The 19,608-nt window shown below is 36.8% G+C and overlaps 3 protein-coding genes across 3 annotated transcripts; 1 reads left to right on the forward strand and 2 right to left on the reverse strand.

Moving 5' to 3' along the window:
- Positions 1-417: 417 nt before the first annotated feature.
- LOC116249182 (uncharacterized) lies at positions 418-7,469 on the reverse strand. The gene is made up of 8 exons (XM_031622360.2): positions 7,128-7,469; positions 5,445-5,587; positions 3,735-4,006; positions 3,344-3,498; positions 2,275-2,537; positions 2,122-2,184; positions 960-1,231; positions 418-807 (listed from the first exon to the last, which is right to left on the reverse strand). The coding sequence occupies exons 1-7, from the start codon at positions 7,384-7,386 to the stop codon at positions 971-973; spliced, it is 1,416 nt and encodes a 471-aa protein (XP_031478220.1). The 5' UTR covers positions 7,387-7,469; the 3' UTR covers positions 418-807; positions 960-970.
- A 2,309-nt stretch (positions 7,470-9,778) lies between these two features.
- LOC116248176 (uncharacterized) lies at positions 9,779-16,719 on the forward strand. The gene is made up of 18 exons (XM_031620822.2): positions 9,779-9,986; positions 10,530-10,597; positions 10,828-10,916; positions 11,002-11,040; positions 11,847-11,900; positions 12,174-12,251; positions 12,508-12,573; positions 12,903-12,948; positions 13,111-13,159; positions 13,769-13,862; positions 13,950-14,002; positions 14,591-14,675; positions 14,792-14,894; positions 14,965-15,057; positions 15,703-15,769; positions 16,036-16,102; positions 16,232-16,285; positions 16,444-16,719. Exons 2-18 carry the CDS (start codon positions 10,558-10,560, stop codon positions 16,579-16,581), a joined length of 1,215 nt encoding a protein of 404 aa, XP_031476682.1. The 5' UTR covers positions 9,779-9,986; positions 10,530-10,557; the 3' UTR covers positions 16,582-16,719.
- Positions 16,720-16,914: 195 nt separating this feature from the next.
- On the reverse strand, positions 16,915-19,053 carry LOC116248177 (peroxidase 9-like). The gene is made up of 4 exons (XM_031620823.2): positions 18,650-19,053; positions 18,002-18,193; positions 17,748-17,913; positions 16,915-17,499 (listed from the first exon to the last, which is right to left on the reverse strand). Exons 1-4 carry the CDS (start codon positions 18,914-18,916, stop codon positions 17,084-17,086), a joined length of 1,041 nt encoding a protein of 346 aa, XP_031476683.1. The 5' UTR covers positions 18,917-19,053; the 3' UTR covers positions 16,915-17,083.
- Between the last annotated feature and the right edge of the window lie 555 nt (positions 19,054-19,608).

Genomic DNA, 19,608 nt, shown 5'->3' on the forward strand with positions numbered 1-19,608 from the left:
ACAACCCGTAAAAAGGCCAAAACTCTTCGTGTTCTTAAGAAAATATTTAATTGATTTTACCCAAGGGAGATGCTAGGTTTGATGCTTTAGAGGAATTTTCATCAATGCAAATTATTATCGTTCACTTTATCACTTTGTAAGCTCTTCGCCAACAAGAGGCTCATTCAATTAGCTAGGGCTTGAACTTAAAACCTTCATTCAATTTGAATACCCAACTCCCTCATGATGGTCACCCAATCTATTGGTTGAAAGAAAAATAAGAAAAAGTGATGATATCTCTTACTAGTTTAGATCTTTTTCTCTTTGTTTTATATATATATATATATATATATATATATATATATATATATATATATATATATATATATATATATAAAGTGTGTGTGTGTGTGTGTGCACGCGCACTCTCTGACTGGAGGCTTGAACAACGAATCTTCCTTTTCATTGGTGAATAGTTATACATTCAAGGCCACATCCGTCTATAAGGAACACCATAGGGGAAGGAAAAAAGATTGTAAAACAAGAAAGAACGGAAAAAAATGAAAATGTGATAGATACGGAAGATGGCCCAGACGAAAAACCTAATAGCAGTAAGGGCTGGGTCTTCGCTGTACGATCAATTCAGGAAATCAGCTACCTTTGCTATGTATATCGCTCATTTCATGGTCTGCTGTCTTTCAACTTTCAGCCTTCAACCGCCAATCAGCAGTTTCATGAAGTTCACCGTTATCTTTGGTCCTTTCAGCAGTTTTCATCAGGTCCACCGTTTATCTTTGGTCCTTGAGGTCCCGACTGCCTCAGCAAAATCTACAAGGAAGTGAACCAAGTGAGTAAATGAATAAGGTAAATGGAACAGGTATCCAAGATTTTAAAAACACACACACACACACACACACACAACAGGGAATGACATGCAATGGAAAAGGTACAATGGCTGGAGAGATGAAACTTTGAATCACCAAGAAAAGTCTCATTTGGGGTGAGATTGTGCAGTCGATTGCTGTAGAATCTCCTTCAGAACCTTTGCAATTCTTTCTGCCATATGATGCTCCATGAACCTTTCTCGCACTCTTTCATAGCCGGCCCTTCCCATTGTCGCCCTCTGTCCAGCACTTGTTGCGAGTTTCACAATGTTTTGAGCCAGCGGGGAGACTCCCTCTTTACCTACAGGATGCAAGATTCCTGTTTTTCCATCAAGGACTATCTCTCTGGTGCCACCAGCTGAGGTACCCTGTTTACATGATGCATGGTTTGAACTTTGAAGCATGTCCTTGAAAGAACAACAGACAGTTCTAGGAAAAAGTTGACATAATTTCCTTTGTTGAAAAGAGGAACCTAGTCTACAAGAGGCACATCTAGAAGCCAACTTTGACATGTTTTTCGTGACAAAGCAAGTGGTTGTGAATGTGTCCCTTAAGTGGAGACATTATAAGTCTATGACTATGATAACCGCAGCAAAGTTTGTACTGTATGTTACTGAAGTACATGTTATTCGTTTACTATCCATCGTTGATGAACAGTGGACAGTTCATTGAGCCCAAAATACCTTCAAAGGCTTGAAGAATAAGCCGGTTTTTTCAAATTAGGCTATATAAACAGGTTCAATAAAAGAATTTCAATGGCAAATAGTGTGCTTAAGCAATATACAAGAAGGACAATACAATGTGAGAAACTGATATTCACTACTTGAAGAATAAATAGAAGAGGGTTTTACAAACCACATCTAAGAAAAGTGAGTTTTATTACTGAAGATTGTGACCAGGAAAAGGCAATCTCACAAGAACCGCTAGAAGAGATAGAAAAGATGCCGACTGGCTCCCTTTAGAATGTTACGCACATGAAGAATTAGAATCCAACCAATAGTATGTGAACATGCTCCAAAGTTCAAACTGTGCATTATGCAACAAATCATTAACATCCAAAATGTAGCATAAAAGTGGTACACAGAGCACAGCTCCTTAAAACCAACAAAGGGTTATAGATCCAAAACTAAATTTCTATACCATGACACAAAATTCAAGCAAAGTATCAACTTGAAGAGTGTCTAACCATCCACCTGTTCAGTACTAGTTCATAAGCAACTAAATTAGGAATGTACAGTGAAACTGTGAAGGTGCTCACCAACACTGGTAGTTGAAATGCCATCGCTTCAATGGTAATCCTCCCAAAGCATTCTCCTCGGGCCTGCAATGAAAATGAGATTTCCGATACAAATACAACAACAATAGTTCACATTAAAGAAACAGATTTTGAAATCAACCACTATGAAAATACCTGAGAATTCTGTACAAGGACATCTATTGCTGCCAAATAAGGAATAACAGATAGTGTTTTATTGACAAAAATAACATGTCCTTCAAGCTTTTTCTCTGACACAAACTCGCGCAGTTGTGTCTCAAATTTGGTATGAGCACTCATATCGCTTCCAACTACTACTGCATACATAGGTGGAGCTTGTAGCTTTTCTTCCCTAATCAATTGAAGGCTTTCAAAGAATGAATGCAGGAACAGGTCTTGACCTTTTCCCCGTGAAACACCTGAATAATGTTCATGAACTGTTAAAACGTAAAACCTAACAAAGCATAATTTGAATCATGGTTAGCTCCACTCTGAGACAAAATATAAGGCAGTTAGCCTCCAGTAAATGCCCAAGTATATTTTCACAAGTTCATAGGCTATTTTCTGAAAGATTGCCAGAAAAAAGTAACTAAGTGGTCCATTTATGAAGGAAAATATGCTGAGGTCAATTTTCAAAGTGAAAGCCACATCATAAGAAAGCTTTTGACAAGCCACTAGTAGCTGCAGCATGTACTATGGATGTCTTTTATATCATTGGTTCAAGAGATGACATGGGGATGTGAAACGAAGGTCATGGATGATGGAAAACGCCACTTACAAGAAACAGGTATTTTTTTACACCACCTGTAAACAAATGTGACAAGGCATCTCCAAATCATGTTCATATTTGACCAACAAATGCATGTATTATTCTCATAAGAAATCAATCACAGAAGTACTAATGCATTGGACTTCTGCAAGCTAAAACCGGCTTAGAAGAAAATGTTTACTAGTTATAGACCAATGACATTCACTTAGGTATGGTATTTAACCTATCAAACATCCCAAATTTCTTAGTGCGCATCCGAAGTATGCTGAACATGTGTCCTCATGGATGCATAGCCATGGATAAACTTACTTGACAGAGATAATTCCGCTAGCCTATTATCTGATGAGAATCAAATTTGTAATGTTTTACGGAAATTATCTTGGCACAATTGCTGACTAAGACTAAGAAACTAGGATAGAGCTGCAGCGCTCTGGCATTTAAGCATAAACAGCTTACTATTTATTATAGCAAAAAGGAGATCTTCACTCCTAACTCCCAATGTTTCTCGTACATGCTCACGTAAGACACGTCTTGCAACACTATCTTCAGCAACCTCCATCAATTCTTTGCTGTTTCCAAGATGCACGACATAAGTCTGGGGCATCTTGATCCTGCAAGATGTAATGGATGTAATATGCATGTGTTACGGAAGCTTCGGAAAATATGTGAAAGGGCATTGATAAAAAAAACAATGCCAAAGTTCAATATCATATTATGTGATGAGCAAACACACTTTTTTTTTTCATAGATAAGCATGTGAATTTAGTATATGATCTATCTAGATATTGAAGACTAATTCAATTGCTGTCAGTGATTAAAGCTCTATTAAATACATTATTTTGCATACCCCAGTCGATCATGAGTCCTATTTTTCCAATATTCTGCAGTTGTATATGAATCAATCATGGCACCAGCAACGAGAGGGAGGTGTTTAACATATTCCAGCTTGAAATAGTGCCCTCGCATTTCATGGATCCACCACAATAACTTAGGTAGAACATGAGGAACATCATCTTTCAAATCAGCATCCAACCACTTCCCAGCGACAGCAGTGTTCAGAACAACCAAATCAGCTTTAAGTGCAGTATCTGAGGCTTCACTACTCTTAGCAGGAAATACCTAAAAACAAAACTCTTGCTTACAACATGCATTGGATAACTCATAGGATAGCAATACATTGTGTAATCAATGCCATGGTCAGAATAAAATAGATATACAAAGATGTGCATAAATATTGAATTAACAATGTGGATATATATTCAGTCATTCATTTTTCTAGAAAAAATATATATTGCACAGTTTTTTAATGCATTGTACTATATAGGCCAGTATTGAGCTTCTTTTTTCATTTTGATCATGGACAAGCCTCTCTCGGTTGGGGGACCAGGCCATGCTATTTAATCTGTCAAATCCATTATCTTTCTCCTATATAAAATTCTAAGTGAAAAAACCCTTGAGATGCAAGAACATTAACCCAGACAAGTGCAGCTGGGGTTTGAACTGCAAGGGCCCTTAATGAGACTTAAATCGTTATGCACTGGTCCAGTGCACCCTCCCCGCTCCCCCATCCTCTCTCTCCAATTTCACTAAACCTTGGGCTCTGCTGAAGTTAATTTTAGCAACACTCAGAAAGAAAGTAGTACAAAAAATTTCAAGAAGAGAGTAGAAAAAAGCCTGATGCTTGAGGAAGCGATTCCCAAGTAAAAACATGAGCCTGAGCAAAGTTTTCATAGCCCTCTTTCCTATGTCCATGACACATCCAGTTGTATTACTTGCAGACAGCCAGTGCTGCTGCATGTCAGTCCTAGCATCCTGAAAATTTTGCCTTTACACCTTGGCAAAAGATCACTCAAAGGTAGCATTGAAGCAAAACAACATCACTACCCCCAGTCATTGGCAGGCTACAACTATTTTTAATCTACAGACTTTGAATATTAAGCTGCAAATATCTGTACTTGAAATCAATAAGTACAATACTGAGCTCAGTGTCTCGGGTGCATTACTCGTGAAGAGATCAAAAAAATTATCCAATAGGATGTTTCTTTTCATCCTCCATCACATTCATTCACAAGCAGGCCATAAACAAACAAAATAAGAAAAGGCTTGTCATTTTTAATATTTGAAGATCTACAGTTTGCAATGACTTCTCTTTGCACATGACCATCTAAAGCCATCTACTTGATAAGCAATAGAATCCAGTATTTACCATAAACAAGAAGATATTAGCCTACATTGTAATTCTAATTATCATCTTTCAAAATGTACAAACTATTAAAAGAAGCAAATTTTGCATGTTTTGAAGGTTAGGATGGCCCCTTATCATTTCATTGGAAAAAATATTACTGACTTAATGTTGCAATGTGTAAGAAACAAAGCAAGCCTTCACTGAAAGCAAGTGAAAGCAGAGCTGAATACTTCTAACATGTAAGAAGAGCTTGCACAAGATACTACCTTTTGCATAAAATTAACTTTGGGATTTGATCTAAACATCCCCTAGAGGGATTAGAAACAAATTCTTCAAGCTTCACATAATTTTGGGGATCCGAAGAAAACATACCTGAACTCCATGTTCCAACATCCTGTGCTCTAAATTGTAAATTACTTCAGATGTTTCGGTAGGTTTTTGGTTAGTAACCCACACAACTTTAGCACCAACATTTCTCAACAGGAATGCCAACTCCATCAGTAGTAAGGGGCCACCTAGACAATGACAATTTTTATGTAAAGGCTAGTTAAAATAACGCATACGTGAGTGTGCATGTTTGTCCTCCCACAACACATCCACATACACAGAGATCAGAAGGTACAGTGAAGAAAAATGAAACAGGACCACCTACCTAAGTTTTTAAAGCTATACAGGCATAGAAGAATGGAATTCTTACTAAAACTTTGTTTAGATTCTGTTGCGTAAAACAATCTAAACATGTAAACATGTTGAGGTGATATGTTCATAACATCAAGAATGATATAAAATATGCAATATGTTTATGTTTGCTCTTTACAAATACATGATAACTTTGTGTTACTATGCACAAAGATTGACAGTGATTTATATACATCCATATCGGAAATCCTTTAAAAAATCATTTATGATATAATGGTATATGAGTAACATGACCAAGCAGCTCAACATCTTGATTGAGGTTACTACACGGTGAACTCTGTAACCTCGTGCTTCTCTTTGTTGTTCATTTGGCAGAATGAAACTCAGATCCTTCAATCTCGAATGGTGCTAACATGGGTATGTGAAATAGCCAATACACCAGAGTTTCAACTGGTAAATTACATATCCTCAAAAAGTGAGGATCTCTGATCCAATTTGCCTTAAGTTTCATGTATCTCTCATTTGGCCAAGACAATGAAGCCAAGTATTGTTTCATGTATCTCAAATCCTCAGGTGTCGTCCCAAATTTGTAGGATTTTGCATTCAGATGATTATGTGGAATGTATACCAGTTTTGGACATTTGACGCATGCTTCTATGTACACGCAGAAGACTTATGTGAGTTTTATTTGTTCAGTGGTTTATGTGATTCGTGTATGGAGATGCATAATTTAATACTTCCACAGAAACTATTGAATGCTTCTACCCTTTCTGAGATCCAAACTAGACAAACATCGGCAGAAATATAAAGTATCAAATATCCCATTATGCCACATTTTTTTCATAATGTACCCAAGCAAGCCAGATTTTTCTCCGCGTTTCCATATTTTTTACACTTGCACCTTCATTTTTATCCAACCTGTACCACTAATCTCCACATTCTTCAAAAAAAATCAATTGGAGATTGACGTTACCGAGCTAATTTCACCCTCCTCCTCATTCTCATTAAACGTGCCCACCATTTGTTCAAATTCTATGTTCATTTCAAGCTAATTCAAGCATGAACCGTGAGAATTCACTGTTACAATCATTCCCAGCCACTCTTTCTTCTTCAATACATTTTTCTAAATTTCAACCGGTATCTTTCCCATAGAAATTTATTCCTCCCTATATCAGAAGGAATATATTTGTGAACCTTTCGAAAATGGATGTTAAAAACAAGAATTCCCATCAATACAATTGTTTATATATCACATTACTGAAATTTTTAACTATTAAAGCAAGAAAGCGTGTCCTTTGGAACGAGGATTTGTTCCCCCAGATCGTGAATAAAAACTATTTAACAATGAGAGAAACAATCTAGATAGCTAAGCGCAACGAGAGGCAACCTTGAACAGCCAAGACAAATCCGACATACCAGAGAGGGAGAGTTCGTGGGACACGAGAAGGACGAGCTTCGATCTCATGAAAGCCAGAGGATTCGGCAGGTCGCTGGGGGTGGACAGTGAATGGGAGCTAGAGAACAAAGGCGTAAATCGTTCGGGCGCGGGAGAAGTGCAGGAATCGGACGAGGACCGGAGGATGAAGAGGACTCCGGCCGAGACGGAGAGGACGGCGAGGAAGAGGGGTATCCGCCGCCTCTGGAGGACAGTCCATCCGCCTCCCGATCTCGCCATTCTTCTAAGATCAGGATGCCGTTGCCATGTTTCGGAGCTCTCTCTCTCTCGCTCGACACTCCAACAGTGCCGGAGTGGAGCAGGGCGTTCAAGTAGGGGTACGGATATCAGCCGATATTTGGTTCGGACCCAGATTTGGTTCAGCTGGATCGATACGAAAATGCGGAATTTTCGTTTTCCGGACGTATATTTTGCTTGCAACTTCAAGAAACTTGAAAATGACAAATAAGATATTTTCAAACAAAAAAAAATGCTAACGAAATTATAAAATATTATTTAGTGATAGGGAGTAATCCTGAAAAGGAAGTCAATAGAATTTCATTTGGAACTCTTAGTTCATGTTTTATGAAAAAAATGAATCTTTTATTACAGATATCACAAAAAAATGTTTTTTCATCATTTCATATGTGTGTGTTTTTTCATGAATTGAGAGATCCCATACAATTAGGTCATGGATAAAATCCAAACCCTTCAAGATTGAATGCTTAAGCACATTTTTGCACAATACAACTATACAGATATGTTCTTAAAAATGTTTGATGGAAAACATATATTAAGTTAACAATTTTTTGAGTCAAATAATGTTTTCACAGTAATAGGAAATCAACAGCTTTTATATTATTAAAAACAACTTGAGATGTGATTTGTTTTATGTTAAATTAGTGTTTATGGACATTCTAGAATGCTCGTTTTTGTTTAAAATATATTTTAACAAAAAATTGAGTCGTCTAGTTTTTTATCCCGACCTAAGTGGATTGGGATATGGCTATTTTTCTACATGTATTAGAAAAATGTCATATCTTATTTAGAAAATATGATACAATTATGCCCGACATTTGTTTACTAAATTTAGAAACAACATATATAATTGCATTGTATTTTTTAAAATAACATAATATTAACACCTAAACCGATTAGGTAATACAATATTCTTAGTATCAAACAACCTCATATCTCAATATGAAGTCCCTTTTATTTGGGAACCACAAAACAAACAAACACTAGACCCCAGATCTACTGAAAAATAAAGATTCAAGATCCTCAATATGTGGCCAAAAGCTAAGATTTGAGGTCCGACGGGAAGCAGTGTGACCTCACATAGTTGGACCTAAAATCCTCACGAGTGATCTCACCTCAGATCTCATATTCACATTAAGCAAATGCCTACCCAAATAATTTAGTAACAGCTATATATATTGAACCTAATCAAAATTTGCCTTGTCTTTCAAAAAATATTACTATATTTTTTTGTATGAACTTAGGGGCCGTTTGATAGCATGGAATTATGGAATTGGAAATATATTTCTGGAAATATATTTCCTGAAAAAAGGAAATGGGAAAAATATTTTCGATTCCCATTTTGATGAGTGTGTGATAACTCAGAAATATACTTCCAGAAACATATTTCTGTGTTTGATTTTTAAGAAACATATTTTCAGATTTCCAGAAATACATATCTTAGTTTGATATAATTTGATATAAGAAACTTATTTTCATTTCATTTCATTTTTTAAGAAATACATATCTTAGTCATCCAATTCATTTTTTTTATATTTTTTTTATTGAACTCTTATATGTATACTATGCCAACGCTTTTTTATCTGTTTCTCATCAAATACTTATGTGTACTGTGATTGCTTCCATAAGCATAAGCTTACGAGCCATCGAGAAATTATGAATCCATTCTTCTATTTTACTCAACTTTTATAATCAAACGCTTATATTAGATTTACTGATAGTCTTTATTTTTTTTTTAATAAGGAAGATGACTAGATGAGTACGTTCGTAAGGAAGTAAGCAACGGTAGAGATTCAACAAGATAAGATGCATGCAAAATGTACATGGATTAGATATGCCATGTTATATATTGAATTTTGTCGGCTCAGTTTTAATTAACAAAAATCGGAGTAGTAATCATAATTAGCCTTGGTATTACTTTTAATAACTGAATTCTGGTTTGAGTTCGATAACATTGGAATTCGACAAAAATTTTAAAAATCCAACCTGATTATATAAACATGTCGGATAGTTGGATGCTAATTTATTTAAAAGAGTAAAAATCCAAGTTCGACTTTGAATCTAAAGCCGATCACAAACCCATTTTTGCCTTGGGAAATAGGTGGAGGACGTCCTCTTAATCTTTCTTGTTTATTAGAAATAGTTGCGTCATTTAAAAGAAACGCAAGTTTTTATGATGAAAAGCACGAAGAATTTTGGCAGTTGCTTAGAGAATTCATCACGTAAAAAACTATAAAATCTGAAGAAAAGGTCAATAGTTTTGGGTTAATGAACTCTTGATCCAATTTGTACATTGCATGTCCCATTTTTTTTTTTGTTTCTTATATTTGGATTTTAATTAAAATTGCACATGTGCGTGTGTGTGTGTGCGCGCGCGCGCATGCGTCTGTGAGCTGAATTCACTCACGCTTCTCTCTCTCTCTCTCGCCGAGGGTCTCTTCTTGTCATTCCCTCCTTTCCAGGGACGATTTGCACAGTACAGTGCTCTACATTATCGCAGTTCTATGGGAACCTGCTAAACAACATGCATTTTTTCCTTGAATTTCTGCTGTTTTGTTCATTTCTTCCCTATCAGATCCCATGTACGTTTTCCTACTTCTCTTTTTTTTGCTTTTCTTTTGTTCATTTTCTTCAGATTCAGTGAACGGTTTGTCAAATGCAAAATTTCACTGACCACCCAAATCGTTTCTCAGAGAGTTATGCCATATCTCTCTGTACTTAGGCGGTCTAATTCCAGATCAACTTAGTTGCACCGTCTATTGTGACCGTCAGTATTCCTTAACGAATTTGTAATATTTGTCCGTTCTTTAATGTAGACTGGTTTGTTCCTAATCCCCCCAAAAAATAAAACTTAAATGGAAACTTTCAGATTTGATATTCATTATTTCAATTTGGAGCTTTTCCTTTTCTCTTTTTGGGCTAGACTGGTCGAGCGTTTTGTTTTGCGATTAATTGACAGACATCGGCAAATTTTCTCAGAAATGCGTTCGGGGAGAATATGTTCCAACCAACATCTTAATTGGGTTTTCCATTTAAGAAGGAGTGTTTTGTGTGTGTCATGGTTTATTTGTGCTCTATGGTTGTGTATGTATATTGTTAGTAACATTACTCTGTGGATGTTGCAGAGCTTGTTAATGGTGGTAAGCTTCAAGAATGAAAATTCTTAGGTGGTGGTCAATTGCTTTCCTTATAGGTAAGCTTGCATGTTGTATTACACTTCCTATGTGTTATATTTGCAAGAGGTATATTTCTGTATAGTTGTTCCTTAACATTACTTGGTCATCTCAATTTTTTTGTGGAAGTTGATATTCTTGCTGCGTACGTGTTAGTTATTTGTTACTTGGCCTGCTTTCATGCTACGTTCTTACACTTAGGCTGCTTTCTTTTTTGCTGCTCACACTTGCTTAGCTGCTCTGGCTGCAGCTTTTTTAAGGATTTGTGGGGTTGAGTCAGTTGTGGCACCAACTTCCGGTTGTTATGTCATCGACAGCGGCAGCTTCCTTCTTGATTTTGTATCCTTTGGACATGCTCACAAGGACGAGTATTTGCTTCTTCATCTAAGACTTTAAGCATGTAATTTCTTAACTATTCTTTCAGACAGACTGGATTGGGCACGTGTTTGAGTATTTAGGGAAGGTAAGTCCAGATGATATTCCATTTTTTATGGTTTTAAAAGTGTTTTTGGTGAATTAGAAGTGTAAAATAATGCATGAATTCAACAAAGTTTCAATCATGTTTGCACGAAGTATCAGTTCAGTTATGCTTTTTGACAAATGAGATAATCATTTTAGACATGGCACTAGCTTACGTGGTCATAACTGCTCGCTTTCCATCTTCATGTGATTGGGCTATCAACGGAAACATGTGCATTATACCCATGCTAATGGATAATCATGTGCATATTATTGCAGATGATGCTTCATGTCGCTAAAGTTTTTATGGTTTAATGTTTCTCACACATTTTACTTCTAGACTATTATCGACAAATTCCAAAGTGTCAACCATTGCTGCTGATTCTTGCCAACTTGTACCATTTCAAAACTTGCTGTTGGGTCATCATTTTGGCTAATAAAATGTTTGAGAATGTTTACTTTTTGTTCATTGAAATTTAGATTGAAGGAATTAAAAATTTTTCGATGGTCTTTTATTGTCCTCCTTCGAAGTTTTTGAATGAAAGAGACTTGGTCCATGCCCAATATAACAGCGCTAGTTAGAAGGCCAGATGCAGTCCTGAAGATTACTGAGAAAAAAAAATCCTAATATTTACTTTGATGCCTGCACCTTCTATTGACAAACTTGCTTTTCCTCAATGAAATTTAGATTGAAGGAATTAAATATTTTTCTCTGATCTGTGATTGACCTCCTTTGAAGTTTCATGCTCGATAGATATGGTTATGTGACTATTGCAACATATTCATATATTTTACATTTTCCTGATACAGGACACTGATCTAGCTGTACGTTTCTGCAAAGATGTAGAGCAAAGGTCACAGACGGTATTACATACCACACTTTTCTTGAGTTATTTCATTAATTATTTGCTCCTGAGGTTCTGTTAATTATTATAGGCTGCATCATAGATGGTAGAAGGGAAAATATATTGGTGAAACAATAGACCATCATACTCATCATGTTTGCTACGTTTACTCCTTTGGACCCTTTTTGAGATCCATTAGCTTATCTGATTATTATTGAGAGACTAGTCTGATTTCTTTTCATCATGGAAATTACCCAAAGGCTAATTTAAATAGTTTATCTTGTCCTTGCAGGGTTATGTAGATTTTGGTCAGTTTGACACTTCCAGTTATTTTGCCTCTAGCTCCGGCACTGTAGAGAAATTTGTTCAAGTATGTAAGCTTGATTCTCATTAATCAATTCCACTGTCTGTTCATCAACATATAGACATGTCACTGAATTAGATACTTTAATTGGTCTTCTCAAGGGTAGTAGTTTATTGCTGGCTGGAAGTTACAATTGGCACTTTTTGTTCCTGCATGTTAGGGAATTTCTGTATTTACTCTGCAGTAATTATTGAAAAATTGAAATGATTTGTTTGGTCTATCACATAAAAGTTGTTATCTCGACAAGTAGCTTTATTGACAGGAATACCATGGTGGTGATTTGCTGCATTGTGAAGATAGCTTTGATAAAATGGGTCGTGCTGCTCAGGTTGGAACTTATTCCTGTTTGATTCATATACTGCTTTTTGCTACAGAACGACCTAAAATGTTATTGTCTCTTAGGGAGTCTCTGATAATCCTGCGAAGGATTTTGGGGTGTGTTGAATGAATGAATTTTAACCCATTGTACATCCTGAAATCAAACACTGGAAAATTTCCCAGTGCTAGTCCTTTAAAATTTCAAAAAGATGTTGGCTCTGGACAGGTCCTACTTTGTCTCCTCAATTTTATTTCACACTACCAATGCTCCCTTATCCTGGCACGTTTGTACTTTGTGTATGAGTGATTGTAAATCCTGATTTTTTCCAAACTTTTCAGGTCAACATAAAATGTGGAACTTGCTCAAATACAGAGACATGTACAGGTGGGGAATTATGAGTACATTTACTCTTTTAAATATTCAGTTTTGCTTGTCTTAGATGCTCTGTTGATCAATGTGTATATATATATATATATATATATATATATATATATATATATATATTTATATTTATATTTATATTTTCTTTTCTCGTGTTATTTTCAGATAAGTATGGTTGCATATGTAATGTGTCTTATGACAGTACAATGTGCAGGTATGGTCACTTCAACTTATTATGTTCTGTCTCGGTTTCCTTTCCTTTTTTTGCTCTCTTTTTTCCTGGCAATTATTTGTTGACCAGTCTATTTGTTAGAAGAGCAGGATCTGCTCTTGGTCATATCTTCTTAAAGAAATAAAAATATCGATACCAAACACTACCATGCCCTTGTTTGGTCCATGTCTATTATCCCATTGTTGCCTGATTGAGGAAACTCAGCGTTTTGTTTGATGTGGCTGTAGTGCCAGATATCGTTGACAGGAATTTCATAGAAGGCAGCCATATTGGAGTCTTTCTGAAAACAAGACTGTCTTGAAGAAATCTTTGGGAACTCTTGGCATGTCATGAGATACTGTAAAAGAAATGTAGAAAGAAAATACTGCAAAATAGAGAATGTCTCTCTTAAGAAAAGATGAAGAGACAAAAAACAACAATTAGGGGGTTTGGTCCATCCTTTGCTTATAATGATTGTCCTAATGCCAGTTACTTTTCTCCAACATTGTTTGCAAGTTATTCTGCCTTGTTCTATGGAAATCTCTTTTCTGTCTTTCATGCCAGACATGGTAAATATTCTAGATATTTGGACCTAATTTTCCTTTTTGTTAGGGTTTTTGTTGATCTTGCCATCTCATGTACTCAGAATGGTTCTCGAGTATTTGAAGGTTTCACTGTGGGGTTTCATCCTAGATCGTATGAAGTTGTAAGCCATGCAGATCCTTTTCTTCCTTTATAAGCTCATTGTTCATTTGGCTTCCAGAATGGTTTGATGATACTCTGGTCAATGCAGATATACAATGGTATGACTCAGCTTGGATTTGACAGAGCTCACCGAGAATTCAGGTTTGGCACATGGCACGAGCATCTTATTGTCCATTTTACTTGTGGTTAGAGCAAATGCCGATAAGTGTTTCTTGCTACATTGCTGAAAAGAAATGTTTGAGTTCCAAACTGGGATTTTGTTGCATTCCTCATTAAAGGAAGCAAGGACCTTAATATATATTCACCTTTGGAATGTGGAAAGAACTGTCATCTTTGAAGGGAGACAAGTTGGCAGGACGAGTATTCTTTAGCTTTTATGACATATTATGTTGTTTGGACCTCACAAATTTACCCTTCTCCCTTCGAGCTAATGGAATAATGTCTTGAGATCACTTTATCCTAGTTGTTTATTGTTAGTTTTACTTTTTCCAGTAAGGTAGTCAGGTCCAAATATTTCTCTATACCTACCTGCATTATTTTTAAGTTTTTTTTCTTAGAATCTGTTCATCCATATAAGCGTACATAATATCTGCTATTGTCAATCAGGTTATTGTTTTTTCATTCTGCCTAATTGCTGTATCTTAATGTTGGAAATGAACTCATATGGCCTCGAATGAAAATTTATTCTTCATTGGTTTCTTATACTTACAAATATTTTCTATTTTGCAGCTTTGCAACAGAACATGCTCATGTTCCACTTTATCTTACTGCTGTCTCTTCTCTTTCTGGGTTGGTGGGAAAACCACATTTTAAGGTGCTAGTAGACATCATATGCAACAACTACCATTTCATTTAGTCTTGCTTATTTTTATGTTCTCACATCAATTGGAATTGCTAGTGATAATGGCGAGTCTTGTTTTTTCATCACAGGTATACCCAGAAAATGGTCTAGAGGTTGAGTTGGCTGGATCAGGTGCAGTTGGGCACCCACCTACAACCTTATCACCTACCATATTGGATGTTAGCTGGAGATGTGAGTTTTATTTTACATGCGAGCTTCCTTCTATTATATAGTAGGCATTGAATTAAGCTTCTTTTTCCAGGTGAAAAGGCACTGGATGCTCCATATGAAGTCTTCATTTCTATTCCAATCAAGGGCTATGAACCTGTTGAGTTTTCTCTTACAAAGTCATGCGGTTTGTTTTCTCATGCTTATCACTATTCCTTAATTCTGAACATGTGTGGCTTGCGGGTTAATTATTTATTAGGGGGTATATGAATTCCCTCTCCATGTAGCTATGAATTTGTTCTGGCTTGGGGCTCATAATGAAATCTTCTGGGCTGGAGATCAAAGGATTTCTGCTCGGGTCAGAGGTCCATGTCTTCCTGATCTTCATTTCTTAGACTCACATCTGAGATCCAGGCCCATGCTAAGATTTATCTAGTCATATATCCAAAAACCACATCTTCATCAGGAGCCGGGAGACATATTAGTAAATTCTTGAAATTCATAGTCCATCTGGTTCCTATGGTGTTTAGGAACTCATTAAATTGCAAGGTTCAATTTGAACATATTTTTTTTTGCATCTGATCAGTATCATAGAAATCAATAACAAAATTGATTTATGGGATGATGCAATTTCTTGTTTGAAATAGAATTCAGAACAATTTATCTTCTTCCTTTTGTAGGATATTTAAGCCATGACTACCTTATTTCCCTTGAAGCTGGTCTTCTCATTCTGCTAAATAGGGCATTTACTTTTATGAAGCTTAATTAGTCAAACATTTCAGAACTATTTTTTTAGTTATTGGTGCTTGATGCTGTTGCCTTTTGCTTGCAGAGTATAAACAGGAGCTTGAGAGTGATAGCACAAGAGGATGGGCTACATTTGGCATCATATCTTGTGTGTAGGTTTATTTTACATTTTATTAATGTATACTATACGATCACTTGCTTCAAAGGCAAAATGTTTATTCACACATGTGCTGCATACTGTCTTTGTTTGCAACATTTGGCTTTGATGTATCTCAATCGCAAGGTGATAGCTTAAGAGGTTTTTGTTACTGTTGTAAATTTGTAATTGTTTATTAAGTGGCTGTCAATTTAACAACGTGTGGTCTCTCCTTGTAACGTTTTTAACATATTTACTAATGAAAATCTGTTTGCTGAACAGGTTAGTTGTGGCATCAATGGCATTCTGTTGTGGTGGTTTTATTTATAAGACTAGAGTAGAACATCAGGTGATATTGCTTTTGAACATCTTGCAGGAGGCTTAGTAAAGAATTTTCTGCTGATTTTGATCTCAGTTATTAAATGCAAATGTTTTTCTTTTAAATTTAGTCTTACATCAAGCTGCTTTCTTTATGCAGTATGGACTGTATGCCCTGCCCGGGATGACCCTTCTATCTGCTTGTTTAGAAGCCGTAAGTTGTTGCGGTTATGGTTTTCAGGATTAAAATACTGATTTTAACAAAGTTGTTTTGTTATACAAGTCATTTCAAGGATGTTGCTTATTAAGATCTTTTAAGTGCATGGCAGATAATTATTCTTCGAGTGAGGCATTAAAATTTGATGTAAACAGGTGAGCGGGCCAGATACTGGTTACACTCGTTCAGACAATCTTGGCAACACATTCATCAATCAAACAGTATGGGATCGCATCCCTGTTCCTGTGGATGGAGCACAAAGGTCAGGAGACCGACGCTATGGGTCCATATGAGGATCTTCTCCAGTTTTTCTTTTTGGGGTTAGCTTGCAGTATTGTGTTATCCGTTTATTTATTTAGTAGCATTTTATCCTTAGTGTTAAACAGCTGGTCATGTTATGTTAATTAGCAAGTGAAAAATTTGCTAGTTCATATTCGGGCATTGGCTTTGCTGTAAAAATTGAGTGGTAAAAGTCCCTTTGATCAAGCAATCATATGCACTGAACGATCTTCATCAGCAACTTGCAATTATTCAGTTGAATAAGGACTTTCATTACTTGGGTAACTCGGGAACAGGCTTGTATTGCTAACCAGCTGTGCAATTGTTCAGTCACATCTTAACACGTTGGCTCTTGAAGGCTGGGAAAGTTTAGTCAATTCACTTAAGGGAAGTCAATCAAAACATAAGAAATGATATTCAGAAGTCAATCTGAATCCAACACAAACAGCCATTATGGCTCGACAAACCACAAGATTCAAGCACAAGCATGAGCATCCTAAGGTACACTGGAACTCTTCAATTAACTTTATGGCAGTTGGCCCTGACCTCACCATTGAAACCAGTCAGTGGATTGATATTCCCCATCTTGACCATCGACTTTGCAAATTGATCAAAAAAAAGATTTTCATCTTCTGCGTAGCTTTTAACAAGTTGCATGGTGGTGTCTGAACCAGCTCCAGTGAGGAGAACTTCATCTGAGTTTAGCAGTCCCTTCCCCCAGAGAAGGAGCTTGTAGTAGTAGTTATCAAACCTGTTGGGGCTTATAAACTCCAAGGGGGTGATGATGTTATCCCCTCCTGAGATAGGGCACACTGTCTTTAGATTCTGATAGAATGTCTGCTCCAGAGATGCGTCTGGTTGCCCATTTCCATTCTGGTTGTAGAGCCTCTGCTTGAAGTTTACGCATCTTGCCACCCCAATTGTATGGGCACCTGCAAGAATTGATCAAGTGCATTATCAGAAAAAAATGCTTCTGCAACTAGTCAATAACCTAGGTAATTGTCTCAATGGGGGAACCATTCATAAATACTTGATAGTACTAGTCAGCAACTTTGCATTTTTATTGAAGATATGGAGTAGACAATTCTATTCTTCTCAACCATGTAGGCGTTCAGGTATGGCTTGTTAAAATGTGAAGTGTACTAAGGAGGTGAAATGAAAAGGCAATGGAGAATTTTACCAGAGAGTGCAACAAGATCTACTTCATCAAGGCCTTGACGGCCAAACAGGTTTTTGAGGTTTGGGAGAGTTGAGTTTGGTGGAGGGATATTGACGTTGGACAAGGTCAAACTCGCAGTCTTTGAATCCCTTCTTCCTAATGGCAGCTCCCACTTTGGTCCACCAGCCTGCATCAGAACTATGTCAAGTTCAAAATTTTCTCTAATTACAAACTAAAACAACCAAAAAATTTACGTGCTCATAAAGACAGCCTACCAGAATCGTGGATCCTCTTGCAGCAAGAGCAAGGATATCTGCACATGAAACAACGCCAGGGCATTCTGCCTCCAGCTCAGATTTTATCTGGTCGATGACTTCGAATCCTCGAAGCGAGTTCTTGTTTGGGTTGGAATTTTTTTCACTGACAATCTTTGGGCTATCATCCAACAGAACGGATGCATCACATCCCTGTGCATAACCATAGTAAACAAACAGTTAGTTTATGATTGAGCTTCAAAGTATCAAGAATTCAATTTAAGCTGGTTTCACTAAGTTGGTTAGACTCCTCTCTCTCTCTCTCTTTCTCTCTCTCTCTCTCTCACACAAGCCCATGTGCATGCTGCACACTACTACTAAATAATAAGCCTCTTTATCCAACAAAGAACTATAAGAGTTGAATTTATCATTTACTGTAATGCTTTTGTTTTATGTACGTAATGGAAAATCAAGAGCTTTAAAGACGAAACTATTGAATTCCTGTAGTAAACATGTTAGTACAGTGTGGATCAAGCTTAGTGTCTGTTTTCATGTAGAAAGAAATAAAAGGGTAGTCTTGATTCCTGGAAAGAGTAACAGTAACAGAAGGCCAAGAGTTTGAGGGGGAGATTATCTAAATCAACTGGGGGTCCAATTTCGTTCTTTTACCTGCACGAAGCAATCATGGAAGTGGAGCCTCACCAATGCAGCAGCTATTCTTGGGTTCTGAGAGACAGCCGTCTCCAACACAGACATTACAATCTCATTTACTTGTGGGCATGTGTACTCATAAAACCCAGGGCACAGATCATAGTTCCCTCCCCAGTAGTAGTCACCTGGGAAAGCTAATGCTAAATGAGAGAAACACAAGAGGCTCATGGCAAAGGCTGCAGGAAACACACTCAAGGAAGCCATTGTTTTCTCACTTGCAGACATCCATTGTCTGCTCTAGGCCTTATATAGAGTTGAGATAAAGCTTGATATCTGAAAGCTTTCATAGTTGGTGGTGACCAATTCCAATACATGAAACCACTTAGTGAAGTGGGTTTTCACAGTCTTCTCTCAAGTTTCTGCAGATCTTTTTCCTTTGCCTTCTTGAGCACATGGGACTTGTGTCATGAAAGAAGATGACATAAAGAAAAGTACTGAGAAATCAGTTGGTTATTATATTACCTGCTCCATGAACACATGCAGGTAATGCCTTCTCCACTTTCTCCTGCACCTACCAAACTAAATGTCAACACCTGCTTCTTTTTGCATTTTGGGAGCACTGTTTCTCAATTATGGGTTGCCAGTCTTGTAAATAAATGGATACAACTGGCTTTCTTTCTTATCTTATGAAATACAAGTGGCTTCTAAAACAGATGTTCCATAGCAGAAATGTGCAAAATGGAAAAGGGTTGATTTTTTTCCCCTTTTTTTTCGCTTTTTGGACGATAAAGTTGGGGTTTCCTGCTCGGGGCATTATTTGCTACTGAATTCCACTGATCATGATAGTTGTCGCTGATTCAGCCAATTGACTTTCCATTCTTTTCATTGGTGAAGTTGAGTCCACTAAAGGAGAAGCGGACACACCTCCACACACATATGCATGCATTTGAGCAAGAATCTATCTCTCTCTCTCTCTC

This window comes from Nymphaea colorata, chromosome 2 (genome assembly GCF_008831285.2).
Source record: "Nymphaea colorata isolate Beijing-Zhang1983 chromosome 2, ASM883128v2, whole genome shotgun sequence".
Taxonomy (NCBI): domain Eukaryota; kingdom Viridiplantae; phylum Streptophyta; class Magnoliopsida; order Nymphaeales; family Nymphaeaceae; genus Nymphaea; species Nymphaea colorata.